Source organism: Gobius niger, assembly GCF_951799975.1.
Source record: "Gobius niger genome assembly, chromosome: 19".
NCBI lineage: Eukaryota > Metazoa > Chordata > Actinopteri > Gobiiformes > Gobiidae > Gobius > Gobius niger.
In genome coordinates this window covers 13,251,322-13,268,946 of record NC_136870.1, presented here as the reverse complement: position 1 = coordinate 13,268,946, position 17,625 = coordinate 13,251,322, and the positions used below count along the sequence as shown (strand labels likewise).

The 17,625-nt window shown below is 41.5% G+C and overlaps 1 protein-coding gene across 5 annotated transcripts in view; it reads left to right on the top strand.

Annotated features, from left to right (window-relative positions):
• The window catches only part of plce1 (phospholipase C, epsilon 1), a 43,827-nt gene that overhangs the window by 10,679 nt on the left and 15,523 nt on the right, over window positions 1–17,625 (top strand). For 4 of the 5 annotated variants that reach the window (XM_079577570.1, XM_079577571.1, XM_079577568.1 and 1 more), the window contains exons 4-10: window positions 4,640–4,800; window positions 5,281–5,420; window positions 12,793–12,944; window positions 13,016–13,183; window positions 17,037–17,182; window positions 17,272–17,419; window positions 17,497–17,601. In XM_079577570.1, the coding sequence (XP_079433696.1) occupies window positions 4,640–4,800; window positions 5,281–5,420; window positions 12,793–12,944; window positions 13,016–13,183; window positions 17,037–17,182; window positions 17,272–17,419; window positions 17,497–17,601 (1,020 nt within the window). Of the gene's footprint in view, window positions 1–4,639; window positions 4,801–5,280; window positions 5,421–8,258; window positions 8,437–12,792; window positions 12,945–13,015; window positions 13,184–17,036; window positions 17,183–17,271; window positions 17,420–17,496; window positions 17,602–17,625 lie in introns of those variants that run through there. The other variant, XM_079577572.1, reaches the window with a different exon arrangement.

Below are 17,625 nucleotides of genomic sequence, written 5' to 3'. Positions count from 1 at the left end.
TTTCCTCCGGTTCGCTTGGTTTACATTTGTCTTGACAACTCTGGCTTAAAGCTGAAGTTTAGTTGGGTGTAGATGAAAAATGTCATTGATAACTCGAACAGACACAGCTTTTGGAAATGTCAGTATTTCTCGAGCAAACGCCTGTTCTGACGTCACACAGCATTACAGACCCACTATCGCACGGGTCGAGCACCAGAAATGCCAGCTTCATAATCCTCTGTTAAAGTCTTACCCAAGAATGAGGACTAATCTTCAAAAACAAACTCCAACTGCGCATTTTGATTAAAAAGGAACATAGTATGATTTGAGGGAAGGGCATTTTCTTTATGTTATCGGGCTTTTTCCAGACACATTTCGCCCGATGTCTTCACGGCCATCTCTGTCTGTTGGCAATGCTTACTTTGCCTCCAGCAGCTCCAGATTGTTTTGATAAAAGAACAGCGACTTTGTTAATGACTAAGTAGACTTCATTTGAAATTAAGAATGGTTATATTTCTCAGCCTACGCTCCACTGTAAACTGTAATCCCTCCTCATTTGCACACAGCTCTGGGTTTTTGCTCACTGCACAGACTCAGCAATGACACGGTCCAGACTCGAGCTACAAAAGGTAAACATTGTAGACTGTGAAGAGTGAGTGAAATCACGAAACACCAAGAGGAATATTGTTTTTGTTTCTTTTCCCCCTGTAATTATGGCCAGCTCGGACATTTATGTCTTTAGAGTTATGCCAAAGTCTGTAGTACTTCTTGCCCTGGCCTGGCTGGAGCTTGACTTGAGATACCAGAGCTGCTGAACATACCTAGCTCTTTCAGATGGGCTAAATACAGATGATTCATACTCTTACACGTGGTGGGCATCGTACTAAGTTTTACATACTGTCTCCACTGAAAACCTTAGCTCTTAAAGGGGTTCCTCCACTGCGGTGAAAGAATATGGGATTCATCAAAAACACAAAATAGACATTGTTCGCAACCCAGCCCCGGATAAAGCGGAAGAAAATGGATGGATGGATGGATGATACTTCTCTCAAATTAGCTGACAAATTCTTCATTAATACTACTTTCTTTACTGAAAGGACAATGTACAGAGACATTAAGTTCAAAGAGACAGAGATGTACAGTACCAGTTATAGCCTCAAACTGTTGATATTCCTCTTTTTAGTCTCCATGAGTCTTGCCTGTCACGTGATCTCCAACCAAAACATGAAAGCTGACGTCTGCATGTGACCCTGGCTCCGCTCCAGACCAGAGTAACATACTTCTTTAGCATTAACCTCGTCTAACCTCCATCCCCCGTTAGCCTGCTAAAAGTAGATATCACTCCAAACTTATGGATTTCTATATCCTATATGTCTTGTTTTTCCATTCCTATATGTTGCAGTGATAAGCATTAATCTAGTACTGTATATTATGGCTGAATAATCTAGGGATATACTGTACCTAATTCTATCATGTGGACATCAACTATTTCATTATGCTGCAGTACAATTAACTTGTTGAAACTGTGATTTAGATTCACTTAAATAATCTTCCTGTCTTAGAATATATTGTCATGTACTAATTGGAGAGAGGCTTACATATTGCATAGGCTCTCTTGACTTGAACAAATTGTATTTATTTATTTGTCTTTTATTTCTCTAAAAGCATTTAAATGGTGAAATTGGCTTATGGAAAGGAGCGTAACCTTGAACTAGGAGGAAAATGTCAGCACTATTCCATCCCCCCTGTTGGGTATGACGAAGTGATGGAGATGGTGAGAGCGCTGGAGTATGCTGAAGTCTCTGTGGTGGGTAAGCTGCATCAAAGGAAAGGCTCGGGGTCTTTGGTGGAAGCCTGCAGCAGTAAATGCGCCGCTCATAATATAAGTGTCTGGTATGATGTGCATAAAAAACAAAGACCTGACTCACTCTGTTTGCATATCTCGGTTACAGCCTGCGTCCCAGTGTGCATACCAGCTCAAAGTTCAGGAGATGTGTGTGCTGCCTCTGCGCGCTCGCTAAGCCTTTCCCAGAATGACTGTTGCCAGGCAGAGAAATTACCCAACAGGTCACTAATGGCCCTCAATGACAAACATTCATAATCGCCCCAAGTCCCTGTGCCAGTAAAGTCAGTCTAAACAAATGTAAACTTTTATTAATACTGATGTTTGGCATTTGAATGAGTGCTTTCCTCTGTTTGATCAATATGTAATTAGAAATATGTGTATATATATAGACAGTATATATAACGAGCTCTTCCTCACCCACTGCGGGTGGTCTCTTTTTCCTCTAAGCTCGGGTCCTCTACCAGAGGCCTGGGAGCTTGAGGGTTCTATGCAGTATCTTTGCTGTTCCTAGCACCTCCAGGCCTTCTCCAGCTCTTCTCTGAGCCCCTGGTATTTCTCCAGTTTCTCGTGTTCCTTTTTCCTTATGTTGCAGTCACTTCGTATTGCTATGTCAACGGCTTTCCTCTGCTCTTTGTCCACCACCACAATGTCCAATGTTTCCACCCATACTCTGCACAGATTTTCCTGAACACTATACCAGCCACTTGGTTATGGCGCTCCATGTAAGCTTTCCCTGCCAGCATCTTACACCCTGCAGTTATGTAAAGCTGGATTGTCTCGTTGGCCTCTTTGCACAGTCTCCACCTGGGGTCTTGTCTGGTGTGATAGATCTGGGCCTCTATTGCTCTGGTGCTCAAGGCCTGCTCCTGTGCAGCCATGATGAGCCTCTGTGCTGTCCTTCAGTCCAGCTCTGTCTAGCCATTGGTAGGATTTGTTGATTAGTCGCTTCAGTTATGTTTCGGTGGTACATCCTGTGTAGGGACTTGTCCTCCCATGACGGAACCTCCAGCACCTCATCTTCTGTTCCCCATTGTCTGACACATTCACTGAGCATGTCATCTGTTGGATCCTTGTCCTTGATGTACTTATGGATCTCGGATGTTTCATCCTGGATAGTGGCTCTCACGCTCATTAGTCCTCGGCCTCCTTCCTTATGGCTAGCGTACAGTCTTAGTTAGCTGGATTTGGGGTGGGTACCCAGAGGTAGTTTCTTCCAGAATTTAACGTGACATCCTTTTTCTCATATCCATATAATTGTTTTGATGCTTGATATTTTTGTCATTTTACGCTACTTCTGCCTTTAAATTACTAATTACTACTAAGTGAATTACTTCAAGTTAGTGAATAAATGATAGAAATGTTGGAAGAACAGATTCTTTGTTCACTATCTTCTGGTCCTTTTCTCTTTGCTGTTTTTCATTAGACTCTATTTTAACACTCGAGTCATTAGTATTTCTTGCACAAAGAATGTAACATGAGCTTGTGTGCGAAGCTTCATTGATGGCAACATACTTCAAGTTCCTCACAGTGTCTAATTAGATGAGCTGTTACTGTAACTACAAGAGGATGAATCATAATACTTCAGTGGGTCCTTAGAGTATATGAAAAGATATGGCAGTTCAATGTATTTGATTTATAACATGAATTACAGTAATTTGTTCAACCGTAATCCCTGGGAAGCATGTAAAATGCAGCAGTTTGCCAGTTACCTTGTTATTCACCAGCAGCCAGCTATATTGTCTACATTTCAGATAGGGGTTGTATAGATGTAGTTGTCTCTTGATTGTGTGCGAGTGGACAGCTGCTCTGTGTCCATCAAAAGCAGGGCCACATTCCACGTGCCGGTCCTTTTGTAGTTTCTATTACTCACAGCTTTTCTGGATTCATACGTTGCCCTCTTCACCTCGTCGCGTGCTCAATGTTTGACAGAGAAACCTCCTGGCCTCTGTCAAGTTTTATGTATTTGACCAGACATTATATTTAGGGATGGAACGCGATAGCAAATACCTGTCTTTCTCTAACAACAGTGAGTTTATATTATGGTATTATTATAATAACAAGAAACAATATTTTAGTGGAATGCTGGGACAGAAAACATTTAGACAAGTGGTCTAGTCTAAGTGAGTGTTTATTTGGATGCTTACTCTTTCTCCTCTAATCATGCAGCCTGGCATGTCCACTCTCCCGCGGGACATCCCAGATCTGACAACAGTTAGGTAACACCCCTCACAGGAAACCCATCCCTCTTACTATAAGCCATTACAGTGCCACAGTATACTTGCACATGCCACCCACTTCCAGCTATAGGATAGTTTTCTGAGCCGGAAGCATTAATTAGACCTATGTGTCACCAGCCACTTTACCACCAGCGAGTGCTACTGCTAATGTTTGTTCATTTTAATTCAATTTTCTCATTAATATCAAGAGCCACTTTATGAATGGATTACTGTTAGTTCAATACTAGTCCTGCTGCCACAGACCTCACTGCCTGAAGCTGATGTAATGGCCCAAGAGTTCTTAAACGATTGTGAACTGAAGTGCCGGGTTCAAAACTTGTACTTTGCCAATTTCCTCATTTTATTCCGAGACGATTGTGTCGCCTTTTCTCTCCCGTTTCCTGCCTCTGCGGGGTACTGGTTAGTTCTGTTATTTTTCTTCCCTTCACAGTTGAGATGCTGTGAACATCATTGGTTCTTAGAACAACCCGAGCAGAGGCTTGTATTTCTAAAGAAAGTGTTTTTGTGCTGCTCAGGATCTTTGTGAAGAAGTCATGTCGGTGTTAGCATCAGACTAACTATGCACTTGTTGTGAAAGGTGTGCAGCGATGTCACGGTCAGAGAGTCTTCTCACCTGACTCACCCCGCCAGAAAGCTGCTGCTGCTGTGTCCTGGACATGTGTGCCCCTGGGAGACAGGCTCCGACCTTCACTCTGACACTCCCGGTTCTTCCACACAGCCTCGACGTTATCTAACCAGGTTTGGAAAACTCGCATACTATACAGATACAGTTACCAATAGAGCTATAATACATGTATTCAGATCTACAGATGCATGGGCTGATTGTGTGGGATAGTAATACTGCCTGATCATCATAATCAAAGCTAAAGGCAGTCTAATGGAATATTAGTGTATAACCTTTGTTTTCTTTACCAGAAAATACCTGTGCAAAAATGGTCCTTTGGAAGTGAACATACCATCAAACAGATTAAAATATGATACGAATGAAATTACTTAAATACATACGAACTCTGCTAACGGTATAGTGCAAACTTAAAAGCAACCATTGGGAAGTCAGTGGTCAGGTTATAGTCTTTCATTCATTGATCGGTTTAAATTTAAACTAAAATATTAGGCCAATTCTCATTCAAAAGGGTATAGTTTTGAGAGCTTAAGCTAGACCATAAAAACAAATAAAAGTCATGTTTATAAAATTCACATTATTTTTCCTGCCTGTAGGTATCGTGCCTGTAGTGTGCGGACCTCTGTGTGCTCCCTGTTGACCGGAGCCCTTCTCGAGGCCACGGCAGGTCTCGGTAACCGCTCCACTCTGCCCTTTCCCTGCCCACAGAGCGGCAACTGCCACGCGGTGTTGAAAGGTAAGCACCTCACATGCTGTGTCAAAAGAGGCTTTAGCACTGGCACAAGCAGCTAAGTGCTAATTGTGCTCTTTAAAGGATTAACCACCAACTGAACAAAAGCACTGCATTTTTATACACGTATTTAGCTTTCAGTGGGACAATGTACATTAATGAACATTATGGCAATGTAAATGTACATGATTTAGCTGAAAGGCTTGTTTTCAAAATCACCTGGTTAAGAGGCAAAATCATATATATATACTACTTTTTGACCTTGCATTTCTTAATGGAATGGACAAATAAATCTGTGATGACATGTTATTTTTCCTGGACTCTATTTTACTGACAAAAATCTTTAGCAAAACTTGAATCCACACTGTTTCCAGAATATTCATAATTTAAATATAAATAAATTGGTCACTTCTTCACCACAACAAGCAAATCATGTGTCAACACATTTGTCGAACTGCAACTTATTCTTTATATATAAAACAATTTACACAGGTTAGTTTTATCAGGAAAACCATTCTTCGTAATGATGCTCTTTATTTTTCCATTGCGGACAGAAGAGCGTGGATGTAATGCCACAGACAGAGGGCTGAGGATTCTCAGTGTTCCCCTGAGGCCTGGTCTCTGCTCTCATCCTCTGTTGTTTTCCCACATGATCCTGATCCTGGGCCGCGTTTGGTCTGGACTTGATCCAGTGGTTGCAGTTTTCTTTTTTCTCGTGTTTACTTCCTCTTCATGTTGTCCGCTCGGCCCTTCCACTTCATCTTGGTCTTTCAGAGCGGCACACTCACTGGGCTCAAGTGGTGCATCACAGGAACTGGTCACTTCTTCCTTACCATCTGAAAGGAGCTTATATGCACTTCAAACATGATCTTAAAAACACATCTGAGCACATTGGTTTGTGCATCCACCCCTATCTACATATCTACTTTGTGACATTGTGTCCTGTTGTTACGAGTGTTACAGGAAACCGAGTGGAGCCAGACACGAGCTCAAATAGCAACCCTGAATTTCTGGCAAGAGTGGGATTTTATAACGAATACTCACACACTCAAGTACACAGCTTAACACCCTCCTCAGACTATGACCTGAAAACAAACTGGAAACACTCTGTTGCATGCAATGTACATTCAGTCCACTACTTCCCAACCCTGGGGGGTCAGTAATTATCCTGCTCTCTTTGGTATTTGTTACATTATATGTCATTTAAGCTGCAGAATTGTTTACCTTCCCCTAAAGAGAATAAATAATTATTGTTGGACGGCCCCGTTTGATCTTCGGCTTGATACGGGAGTCCAATGCTCTGGATTTTGGGTAGCTTCCAATGCGCGCTAATAAAAATGAATTTGAAAGCTAAGCTGGCATAAGATCAACATTTGACTGAACAAATACAGAAGGGATAAAAGATACCATCATTGTCAATAAACACCCATTAAGCATTTGGATGAATCGACAGTATCACCTCCGACAGTGGTTCAGTGGCAAAGTGTTTGAGCGCCATTGCAGTGGTTGGTAGTTCGATCCCAGCTCCGGCCAGTACACGCTGTCTGTGTGTCTGTTGTGCATCTGTGTGGACAACCTGTGTTCTTAATTGATTATGGCCAAATGAATAATAATCTGCTGAGTAATTAATTTTGTTTTATTGTGGTATTGACACAGTAAAACAAGTAGTGTATTGTATATATAGGCATATACTGTATAGCTCTACAGGGGGCACAGGACAGTGGTCTGTGATCGCTGGGGTGCATGAGCAGGAATTCAAAGGGTTTTTGTCCACCGTCTGCTGCTGGGGGGTTTTGTGGAGTGACTTCAATAGAAATTCCCTGGGCGAATGGTTAGGTATACAGGCTTTTATGTTGTCGCTCCTAATGTTCTGTACCTTTCTTTCTCCCCTGCACTTTCCCTGCACCTGCCTGCTTACACAGAATTGGGGTTAATATTTATTTTATTTTTTTTGCAAAATGAGCCTTGTTGGTGTTTGAGTGTGTTCTTTGACGGTAACAATTGTATTTAAGTAGGTCAAGAGTTTTTTTCCCTCCCTTTTCCAATGATAATCTGTAGCTCAAGAGGGAGGAGACAAGGTCAGAATAAAGAGACTTCAGAATGAGGTTGTTTTATTCGCAGATGAGTTCAAGCCCATTATCAACGCATTATACAATATTTAAAACCATGGGCTGCACATTCTGTTTTTAGTGCTCTGCTATGCCTGTCAAATAAATCCTTCGTAAGTACTATAAACTGCATGACAGTTCTGTCGAGCAATTTTCCTTAAATGCACAATTCACTCCTTACAAGAAGCGGCAGCAAACTCTGTGGTTCAGCGTAGCTTTTTGTCCCCATCTTCCCTGTCTTTATGGCTGGAATTTGAGATGGTTGTGTGTTACATGCAGCGTTACGTTACGTCCTAGAAGAAGCTTTTGTAACTGATTAAGTAAGATTTTTTATCAAAGGGCTTTACAAAATGGGAACATCTTATAAAATTGTAAATCTCATTTAGATGGAAAATCTCTGTAATTTTTCAATGTATTGTGGCTTACTGTGATATTTGGACATTGTATCACCTAATCTTGCGATAACAGTGATTTGGCGCTATGTTGTGCAGCCCCAACTCAACAAAACGACCCACTTCCCTGTGCGGCTATAGCTCGTTGTCAGTGTCCTGTATTTAATGTATTTGCTGAGGGAGTTGTGGGCCGGCCTGCCTGATCTCCCTGTAGCGCATGGCTGTGAACTGTCTCTGGTGTCAGTAAAGAGTGGGAGGGCCTCTGAGGTGGAGGGCTGTGCACACACATACAGAGAGAGAGAGAGAGAGAGAGAGAGAGAGAGCAGTAATGTGAGCTCAATCAGTGCACGGACCAAACCAGCAAACCAATCTCAGGCAGGTGAGCAAGAAGACACTGGGCTGGACGGGGATATGGGGAAAGTGAGACAGAGAGGGAGACGCTGTTTGACCCATGTGGACGACTGTAGCTCGGCTAGTGTCAACAAGGGAGTATGAAGCACCGAACGGACCTGAAGCTAATCAGTGAGTAGTACGTGTGAATTCTGCAAATGCTTATCTATAGAACTGGACAAATGCTTTCCTGTTTGCCTGAGCACTTTATTGTATTCAGATTTTTTTTTTTTCTCCGTCTTTTTGCTGTTTTGTTAAGTGACTATTTACATCCAGTAAAGTGTTTTCATGCATCCTTTACTGTAAATACCTAAGATCCTTTTCTCACTAAACGGCTCACTTTATGGGTTCTGTGGGTCAAGGAGTAATTATTTTGGCACAGCAGCGTTACCCAGCTTTTCTCATTTTATTGTCATTGCCAGCACTTTATCCTATTTGCTGTTGCATTTAAGAATTTTCTGATGAATTAAGAACTGTGTATCCTTCCCAGTAGGAGATGGGAGTGATGTGCACTCTGGCCTCGTTCATTCCCAAAACCTGACGGCACAACAAGAATTCCTTATGCTCAGGGCAGCTTCACTTTGAACTTGTCTTAAAAATTACTCTTCCCCCGCCACTTTGATCAATTAAATTTAATGATAGGCTCTAGATTTGATGTTGTACATAATAAACAAGCAACAAGCATGAAACACCTACAGAGTACTGTATTTTCTGGACTATCAGTCGCTCCAGAGTATAAGTCGCACAAGCCAAAAAATGCATTATGAAGAAGAAAGTCACTCTGGAGTATAAGTCGCACCGGCCTGGGCATGGAGGCGTAACAGCACTGTTTACAAGCCTCTCCCAGCAGCACCATTTGCAAACCCGTTCCTCTAGCCGTGGTCATCTAGCTTTTAGCTCGCAATTAGCTTTTTTTCATTTTCTTTATTGCAGTAAGAGTGACCTACGCATTTCGCCAGTTTCTAGCCCCCTCCAGTTTTTCTGCTGCTTTATTACCATTTGTTTAATCAGTAAGTGAGTATGTGCATTATTTGTCATCATACAACCATGCAGGAGTCGCAGATACTGGTACACAAGTGTAGAGCGCCCTCTAGCGGCTGTCAGTGTAAAAATAACCAACAAGTGAAATTATATATTTTGATTATATAAGTCGCACCCCCAGCCAAACTATGAAAAAAAAGTCCGGAAAATATGGTAAGTCTGGTTATACCATGTTTTAACTACATACAACCATTGATTAATAGTGATTAATAGTGATAAAAAAAAACAGCTTCTCAAAGTTTTCTGCCAGAGAGCGAGAGAGTTCATTCCAGTGTGGTCTGTCTCCTTGAAAGGGACGCATGTGATCGCTGTCAGTGGTCAGACGGATCAATGTTTATCGTGTGAGGATGTCTGACAGTTTATTATAAGCCCATACACAATGTTCCGGAGTATTTCTGTGGGATACTGGACATGTCAGCCTAGCCGTCAGCTGCTCCACGTCTGCAGTTGTTTGTCTGTGGCTGGACTGTATGCCAAAGTTGTATTATAGTATTTGTTCGGCTATTGTAAATCGTCTGAGGGGAAAAAATGTATGTGATCACTTTTTTTTTTCACATTAAAATCTACTCTCAGATAAATGGAGGCCTTTCTGTAAAATGGGCAATAATCTTAAATGCTCCCAAATAATCTTAAATATTAGAGCTTCTTGGAAAGGCCAAGAGAGCTACTGATTCACGGGATACTGGTTCTTTATTCCTGTTATATAATTGTTTTTTCCTAATTGTTTTTTCATATTTAACAATATAAAAGAGTAATATCTTTCTGAAACTTTCTGAACCCACTGTTCAGGCCATAGTCAGTCAGTGTGCTGCTTAGACTGTTTGTTTGTGATGCACCTGTTTAAGTGCCCCACATACTCCGGGGGAAGTTGTCATCAGCTCGGTGGGGCTTTTGTAACGTGTGGTTCACAGGGGGCAGAGTGCCAATGGGCTGCGTTCAAGGTTCTGGCATTTGACCAGTGGCTACTTTGCAACTCTGAACTCTGAAATGTTTATTGTGTTAGTCCTCCTAGTTAAGCTGAATATTTACGTTTCAGTAGTTTCCATTGGTTTACTTTTTTTGCCGTATCAAATGATCAAAACTTAGGTTTGTTGTGGTATTTATGGTACGCATGCAAACTGGAATGATCCTAAATCCTCATGCTTGGAATTACCACAAGAAGAGCTTTTTTTTTTCTTTCCAAATGTCATAATGTATTGCAGCATACAAATGAAATTACTGTATATTTTACTTACTTAGATGTGAAACATTTTAAATTTTCTACAAAATTGGTCCATTATTTACCTAAACCAGATCCTCGCCATGTAAATAGTAATGCAATATCAATATAATAATCAGTAGAACCTAAAGCAATACAATACACAGATTACATTTGCAATATATACAAAGACAAAGTGTGCAATACAGGTGAAAGTTAACTTTGTTATTATTGATTTGAGGTCTCAGCTGAATCTCGCTGGTTTAGTCATGAAATAAGTCTGCTTTCCCTTTGAACTTAGAATGTAAGTGAATCAGCCATGAAAAGGATGTGCAGGTTGTTGGCTGCGTGTGTTTTGAAGAGGGAGCATTACACAAACACGTTGTGCCCGGACCCCGCAGAGAACCGAATTGAGCTTAAAATCCCAACTCCTGTCGACTCATGAATATAAATCATAGAATGCTCCTGAACTACTAGCCCTGAACCATGTGTCACGGCGGGAGACGTACTTTTCCATTGCTACTCGCTCACTCAGGCTGTAAAACATGTTTGAAGATTGCATGTATCTGTGGAAGATTGGTGTTAGGTTTCACCCACCTGTATCTCTGACGGAAAGGGAGGCCATTGGTAACAGAACAAAAACAAACAGTCTACTACTACTGTTTTTCCCTTTTTTTTATCGCAGTTGAAGAAGATCATAGAAGAAGAAAGGGATCACCAGTAATTTACTCATTGCTAAGTGAATGCCCCTGAGGCTCTTTTTTTGTGGTTATTGATTTTCATTCTAAACTATCACAAGGATAGAATTTGAATTTTTTTAGGCTTATGTAACTCTATGAACAGTGTGTGTGAGTTTACAGTAAGAATTTTGACTTTTCTCGTCAATACATAACAATAGAACTCAAGCTCTTCTTAAATGTACAAGCTCTCTGCAATTTTCCGCTGCGATTTCAGATGTAGCGGACTCTCCTGCAGTTCCAGCTTGTGTTTACCCTTTGCATTTTTACCTTTCCCCGTCGACCCTCTTAACTCTCCCGCAGGTTAATCCATTGCAGGCGCCGCGAGGCCGGATCCACAAATCAAAGTGCGTAAATGAGTGAGTTTGGCTTACGCGACGGCCATTGCTGTTTCTATGGCGACCTGTTGCTCGTCTCAAGAGTTACCAGGGACAACCTTCAAGTGCATCTTTGCCTGCAGACGTTGCAGTCTGTGTGTTCAGAGGCAAATGCGTCGGGCTGACGATGAGCAGGCTCTGATTTCTGGAGTCCGGTCCGTTTTACCTCTAGACCTTTTAGTTTTTGTGCTGTTGTATAGTATAAACACTGTCTAAAAAATGGCCCGACACAGCGTTAACAGATATGTGAAGTACAAACTCTTCTTGTGGAGAATATGATAAATCTTGCAGTCATAGAAAAAAAGTCTTTCTTTTTATAACTATTATTTTATTCTCCCAGTATTATAAAACGAAACACAATGAACCAAAGCGCCTGGGGACCAAAAAATAACCTACACTTATATTCACATTACATTTAACACTGTTGAATGCAGTCTCTTCCATTGTATTCTCAATATTAGTCAGTAGTACATCATTGTACAGTAGTACAATGATTTCTTAAGGTTTCATGAATTTTATGAAAAATGTTTCAGCAGTTGTCGGCTCCTCAGTTAGCACAGACCATAAAGAAAGATCTTTTCTGTCTGTATTGGGTCAGCAGTGGTGCGTTTTGTGTATGGAGTGTAAACACACTAATGGGGCTGAGTGGAATCCAAATAGTGGAAGTGGTGGGTGATCAATGCCTTTTACCTCCTGTAGGCTTCAACACAAGGGCTTATTGATTTGAACAGTTACCGCAGGTGTTGAGAATTGGTGGAGATCTGGAGTCACTGACAGGTCTTTTCCTCAAAGTTTGGCTTACTGCTTTATCGCAAAAACTAAGCCATTGTTTGCACAATACACAAGACACCGAATAAACTTTATGGCTATTGTCCATGAAGAGGTTTCGCAAATTGGTGCAATGGTGAAACATCAAACATGTACAAACAACAATTGAACTGTGGTTCTCAAACTTCTCAATTCAAACATTTCCGCCTCATAAAATACGTGACCTTCAAAGACTTTGATCAAGATCAAATTGAGTCTAAAATGGATATAAAATACATCTACACTGGATTCAAATATGTGTGTCAACTATGCGTTGTACTGTTGTTACTGCATTTTGCTTGACTGTTGTTTTCCCTTCTTTCCCCAGAACGGCAACTGGCCAACAACATGACCAGCAGCACTCTTCCTCCCAGCATCAGTGGCATCAGTAAAGAGCTGGCTGACCTTCGACCGCTGGTGCAGTTTCCAGAAGAAATTGCGTGCATCCTTACAGAGCAGGAGCAGCAGCTCTACCAACGGGTCAGTGCTTCTAATGTCAAAATGTGCATTATGGAATCAAAGACATTGTTTAATTGGATATATGTCAACAGGTGTTTCCCTTGGACTACCTCTATTTCCTCACTCGAGACCTGGGCAGCCCTGAGTGTCAAACAAAACGCCACCCCAACCTCAAAGCCACGCTGTCTGCGCCTACCACACCTACACAGAATGCCATGCGCGCCAATGCCGTGGAGGACCTGGTTGCACGCTTCAATGAGGTACAGATTTCACTCTAATTACATACCGTATTTTCCGGACCTAAAGTCGCTCCAGAGCAAGTCGCACCGGCCAAAAAAAGGTTAATGAAGAAGAAAAAACATATATAAGTTGCTCCGGAGTATAAGTCGCACCAGCCTTGGCAACCATCTGGGCATGGAGGCGTAACTGCACCACTGACGAGCCTCTTCCGGCAGCACGTTGTTCAAGCTCCCATTTGCGAACTAATTACTCTTGCTGTGGCTATCGAGCTTCTAGCCCGCGATTAGCTTTTTTTTGTTTTCTTCATTACAATAAGAGTAACCTCTGCTTTTTGCCAGTCCCTCACAAGTTTCTCGCTCACTCCAAGTGCTGCTCGATTATAATTTTTTTAATCTTTTGTGGTGCAGGAGTAGCAGATATAAGTCGCACCTGACTATAAGTCGCACCTCCAGCAAAACTGGGGAAAAAAGTGCGACTTATAGTCCGTAAAATACGGTAACTACATTTTTTTTGTACCCTCTTTAAAAATCCCTGTCTTTGTGGAACCAGTCAATTTATCTTTTTTACGAAGGCTAAAAACACAACACTCGGGTCAGTGAGAGGAAAAGTGAGCGCGCGAGATATTGGGAGTGATGATGTCATCTTTAGGTTGCGTGCCTTTCACATCAGCTGCTTCTCATTTAAGTCGGCGAGAGGAAAAGACACACACAACACGCTTTTCGTAATGCGTATTGTAACCTTATATGGACACGATGAAACCCGAGACAAATGATTACAGCACTGCTCTGAGAAGAAGCAGTTAAAAAATGTCATGCAATGTTGTCTGCGTGATGGGGAAATGACTGTGAATTTAATCTCTAAACGATGCGGCAGTTATCCGTTCCAGTTTTTGTAGTGGACATTTTAAGTGCCTCTTGTAAATAGCGTCACTTTTCCTGACTTGAGTCTTAAAGGTACTCCGTCATAATTCCTAACACTTAGTAGATTCCAGATGAACTATGCACTAGGAATGCACTACAGTGGCTATATTTGACATTCATTTACCATTAATTAGTTCTCAGATGGTACTTTTCCTTTCTTTACTATAAATCACTATGATTATTTGTATTATTTTTTCATTTAAGCATGAACTATCCTCACTGCGTCCACATTCAATCCTTTTATGGAGACGAATGATAATGTGATTAGAAACAGTCTTTTTACAAAGTCCTGTACAAAGTGTTCAGCTGTAACCCAAGCTCTTCTCTTACAATGAAGTTTGTAGTTTCCTATCAACCTCTGTTATGTAATGCATGCGCCAAGGAGAAACTTCTTGGCTCAGTCCAACTCACAGAGGAGACAGACAGACGGGCAGACAGATGGACACTTACATCAAAGGGGGGGTCAGCTTGTACCAGGCTCGAGCTACATCTCTGCATTTCAAAGTCCTGTCAACTTTATTTACTATTTCCAAACACACACACAATATACACTGCCTATCTCCTTCATTAACACACTCTCACGCTATTTTTGACTTTGATTGTCTTCGCCACATAACACCGCACGCAGTCGTTTCCACTCTCTGGAATATCAGAAGTGATGCCAACTCTGCACAACACCTTGATCTGTTGCATTTCAAAAAGCCACTTTGCAGATGGCCCGAATGGTTTTGATGGTGACTGTAATTCAACACAGCGTCTGGCAAGGTTTCACATCATGTCACATCAGCAGAGGTGACTAACACGCATCCGGACAGCCTCAGCGGAGATAGGCATCAGTGCATTTATTGGATGGTTATACAGTAGCGCAGCATGTATAAATAAACAACTTTTTAAGTGAACGTAAAGAAGCCCTTAAATCACCGTTATACACAATCATAGCAGAGGTTTTCAAAAAATGTTAAAAATCAAAGGTGTTTTGCCACTCATCCTGATGGTCCTGCGAGCCTAGTCACTTGCTGCCCTGCGGAAGCACGAGAGGAGAAGCACAGCGCACAGCAAATAATCTCTCTCGAGCCGTATTTAAACAAAAAATCAGAAAACAAATCAGCAAGGTATTTTCATTTTAATTGGTCAAGGTGCCAAGATGCATCCCTGGGGAACTCCTTTATCCTTAAGAATGTAATTGATAGTTTTAACAGTTATGTTTGCTATGGTCAAAGACAACCAGGAAACTTGTAGATTGAATATGTAGATAGAATACAACTTGCACTGTATATCACACCTACGAGAATCAATATATATGTTAATGTGTTACTCTGGCAACTAAAGTCATAATTTGAACTGACCTGCACATCATTAGGACCCAGAATTACTGCTTCCAGGTGTTTTACTCAAACTTGGTCCAACTCCAATGCTTTTCATGTTCTGCATATTAAGGTCAATGTTTTCTTAAAATTGACTTTTAACCATGTTATAAACTTGTAGCAGACCAGATCACAACAATAAACCAGTGACAAGTAACAAAACGTTTGCTTTGACGGGAAACTCCTGTATGACTGAGAGGCTACAGAGACATGTCACAACTCATCATAGTCTATACTTTTAATTCTTGGCTTCGCTTTAAATCGGACTAGCAATCGAGTAATCTGGGGGTTTGGTCATGTTGTCTGCGTCCTGTTTGTGTGCGCACCTTTGTGTCTTTATTTAGTCCCTGTCAAGTAGACTGGGGAGGGCTGTTCAGATCCTTACATAACATTGTAATTGATCTGGGGCCGGGGGGATGTTTCTGAGCCTGCGAGGGGTTAGTGAGTTTTGAGGCTGTGTTATGTACGGTATGTGTATTACGTTTTGGTAATACACTCGCACACACATCAGAATCCAATCTCTTGATATGGTGTTGACAATTTATAATAACTACACACTAGCAAGCATTCGTAACACAGTTGTGAGGATTTGTTAAATTATGAACTAGTTAAATGCCTTTCTTAACGTTTGTCAAGAGTGAACCTGTATTGTACCATCCCCGTGTCTGGTTAAAGTTAGGCTCATGACCAACAATGTGGAAGGAAGTGGACCCGACGTCGCTGTTTTTGCTGGCTTATATTCCGTGCATGCTTGAGGGCAGTCAGCGCCGCGACAAAGCGCAGCCGCTGGATATCTGATTTCATTCCTCCACGACTGTGTCACCATGTGTTCAGCTGGCAAACCTCTGAGCTAATACGACAGACACAGGTGAAGCCGGTGTTGGAGATGTATGACGCAATTTGTTGGATTTCAATCAATACATTGCTCGTAGTGGGAAGTGTAAAGGAGGGTTTGAGTTTCTCCGCCTTAACCGAGGGCATTGTCTACAGTTCGACTTTAGCAAAAATCTAAAAGCTTCTCGACTGGACAGCAACAGTGTAATGCCTCATTTGAAAGAAAACTGGTTGTCTGGCACGTTTTTCCTCGCTCTTTAGTTACTGCTTTGTTGTTGTTTTAAATCACTTTTTTGTGGCTTCTTTTCCGTAACTTTTTTGTCATGTTGTCATCACGTTTTTGTCACTTTTTTGTTGCGCTTTTGTTACTTTTCTATTATGGCAGTGTTGCTTTTCCAGCATTGCGTTTTCATCCTCGAGACACTTTTTCCAAGAAGCTTTTAGATTTGGATAAAGCCAAACTGGAGAAAGTGTGCTTGGTTCAGATAGGGGTTTAAGAGGTTAAATGGCTCAAAAATTGCAATTGAATAAAATAATAGCAGATTTTTTTTTTTCATTCCTTCGGGTAATTTAATTGATTTATAATAATAATATAGTTGATGGTGAACCGCCAAATCAAATGAGTGTAAATAGCAATGTCATGCCCAGAATCAATACCAAATGATTGATCCTGTGCTGCTCAAATTTGCACATGAAAAAGTCAAATAAATACTATACTTCAGAGATCTTTTAAATGTGTTTTACTGCTCTTTCAGGTGAGTTCGTGGGTGACATGGCTTGTCCTCACAGCAAGTTCAATGGAAGAGAAGAGGGAGGTTTTCTCCTACCTGGTGCACGTAGCCAAGTCCTGCTGGAACATGGGCAACTACAACGGCGTCATGGAGTTTCTTGCAGGGCTGAGGTAACGCTGCCAATACGATTCGTTTAAAACCTAGAAAATAATCTACAGACATGTATATATTATTTTTATGACCGTATTTCTAATGATAGGTCACGCAAGGTGCTTAAGATGTGGCAATTTATGGACCAGTCGGATATTGAGACCATGAGAAGCCTAAAGGACGCCATGGCGCAGCACGAGACTTCATCTGAGTACAAGAAGGTGGTCACCAGAGCGCTCAATATACCAGGATGTAAGGTACGGAAAGACGTTTGTTTGTAGAAAACTCACTCCTTTTAAAGTATTCCTAAAAACGGACACAATTCTAATCTTAGGTGGTTCCGTTCTGTGGAGTTTTTCTGAAGGAGCTCAGCGATGCGTTAGACGGGACAGCGAGCATCATCAGCCTAAAACGAGACACTGCAGAGGACTCCGTGGAGGTCAACAACAGCCCTCTTATATTA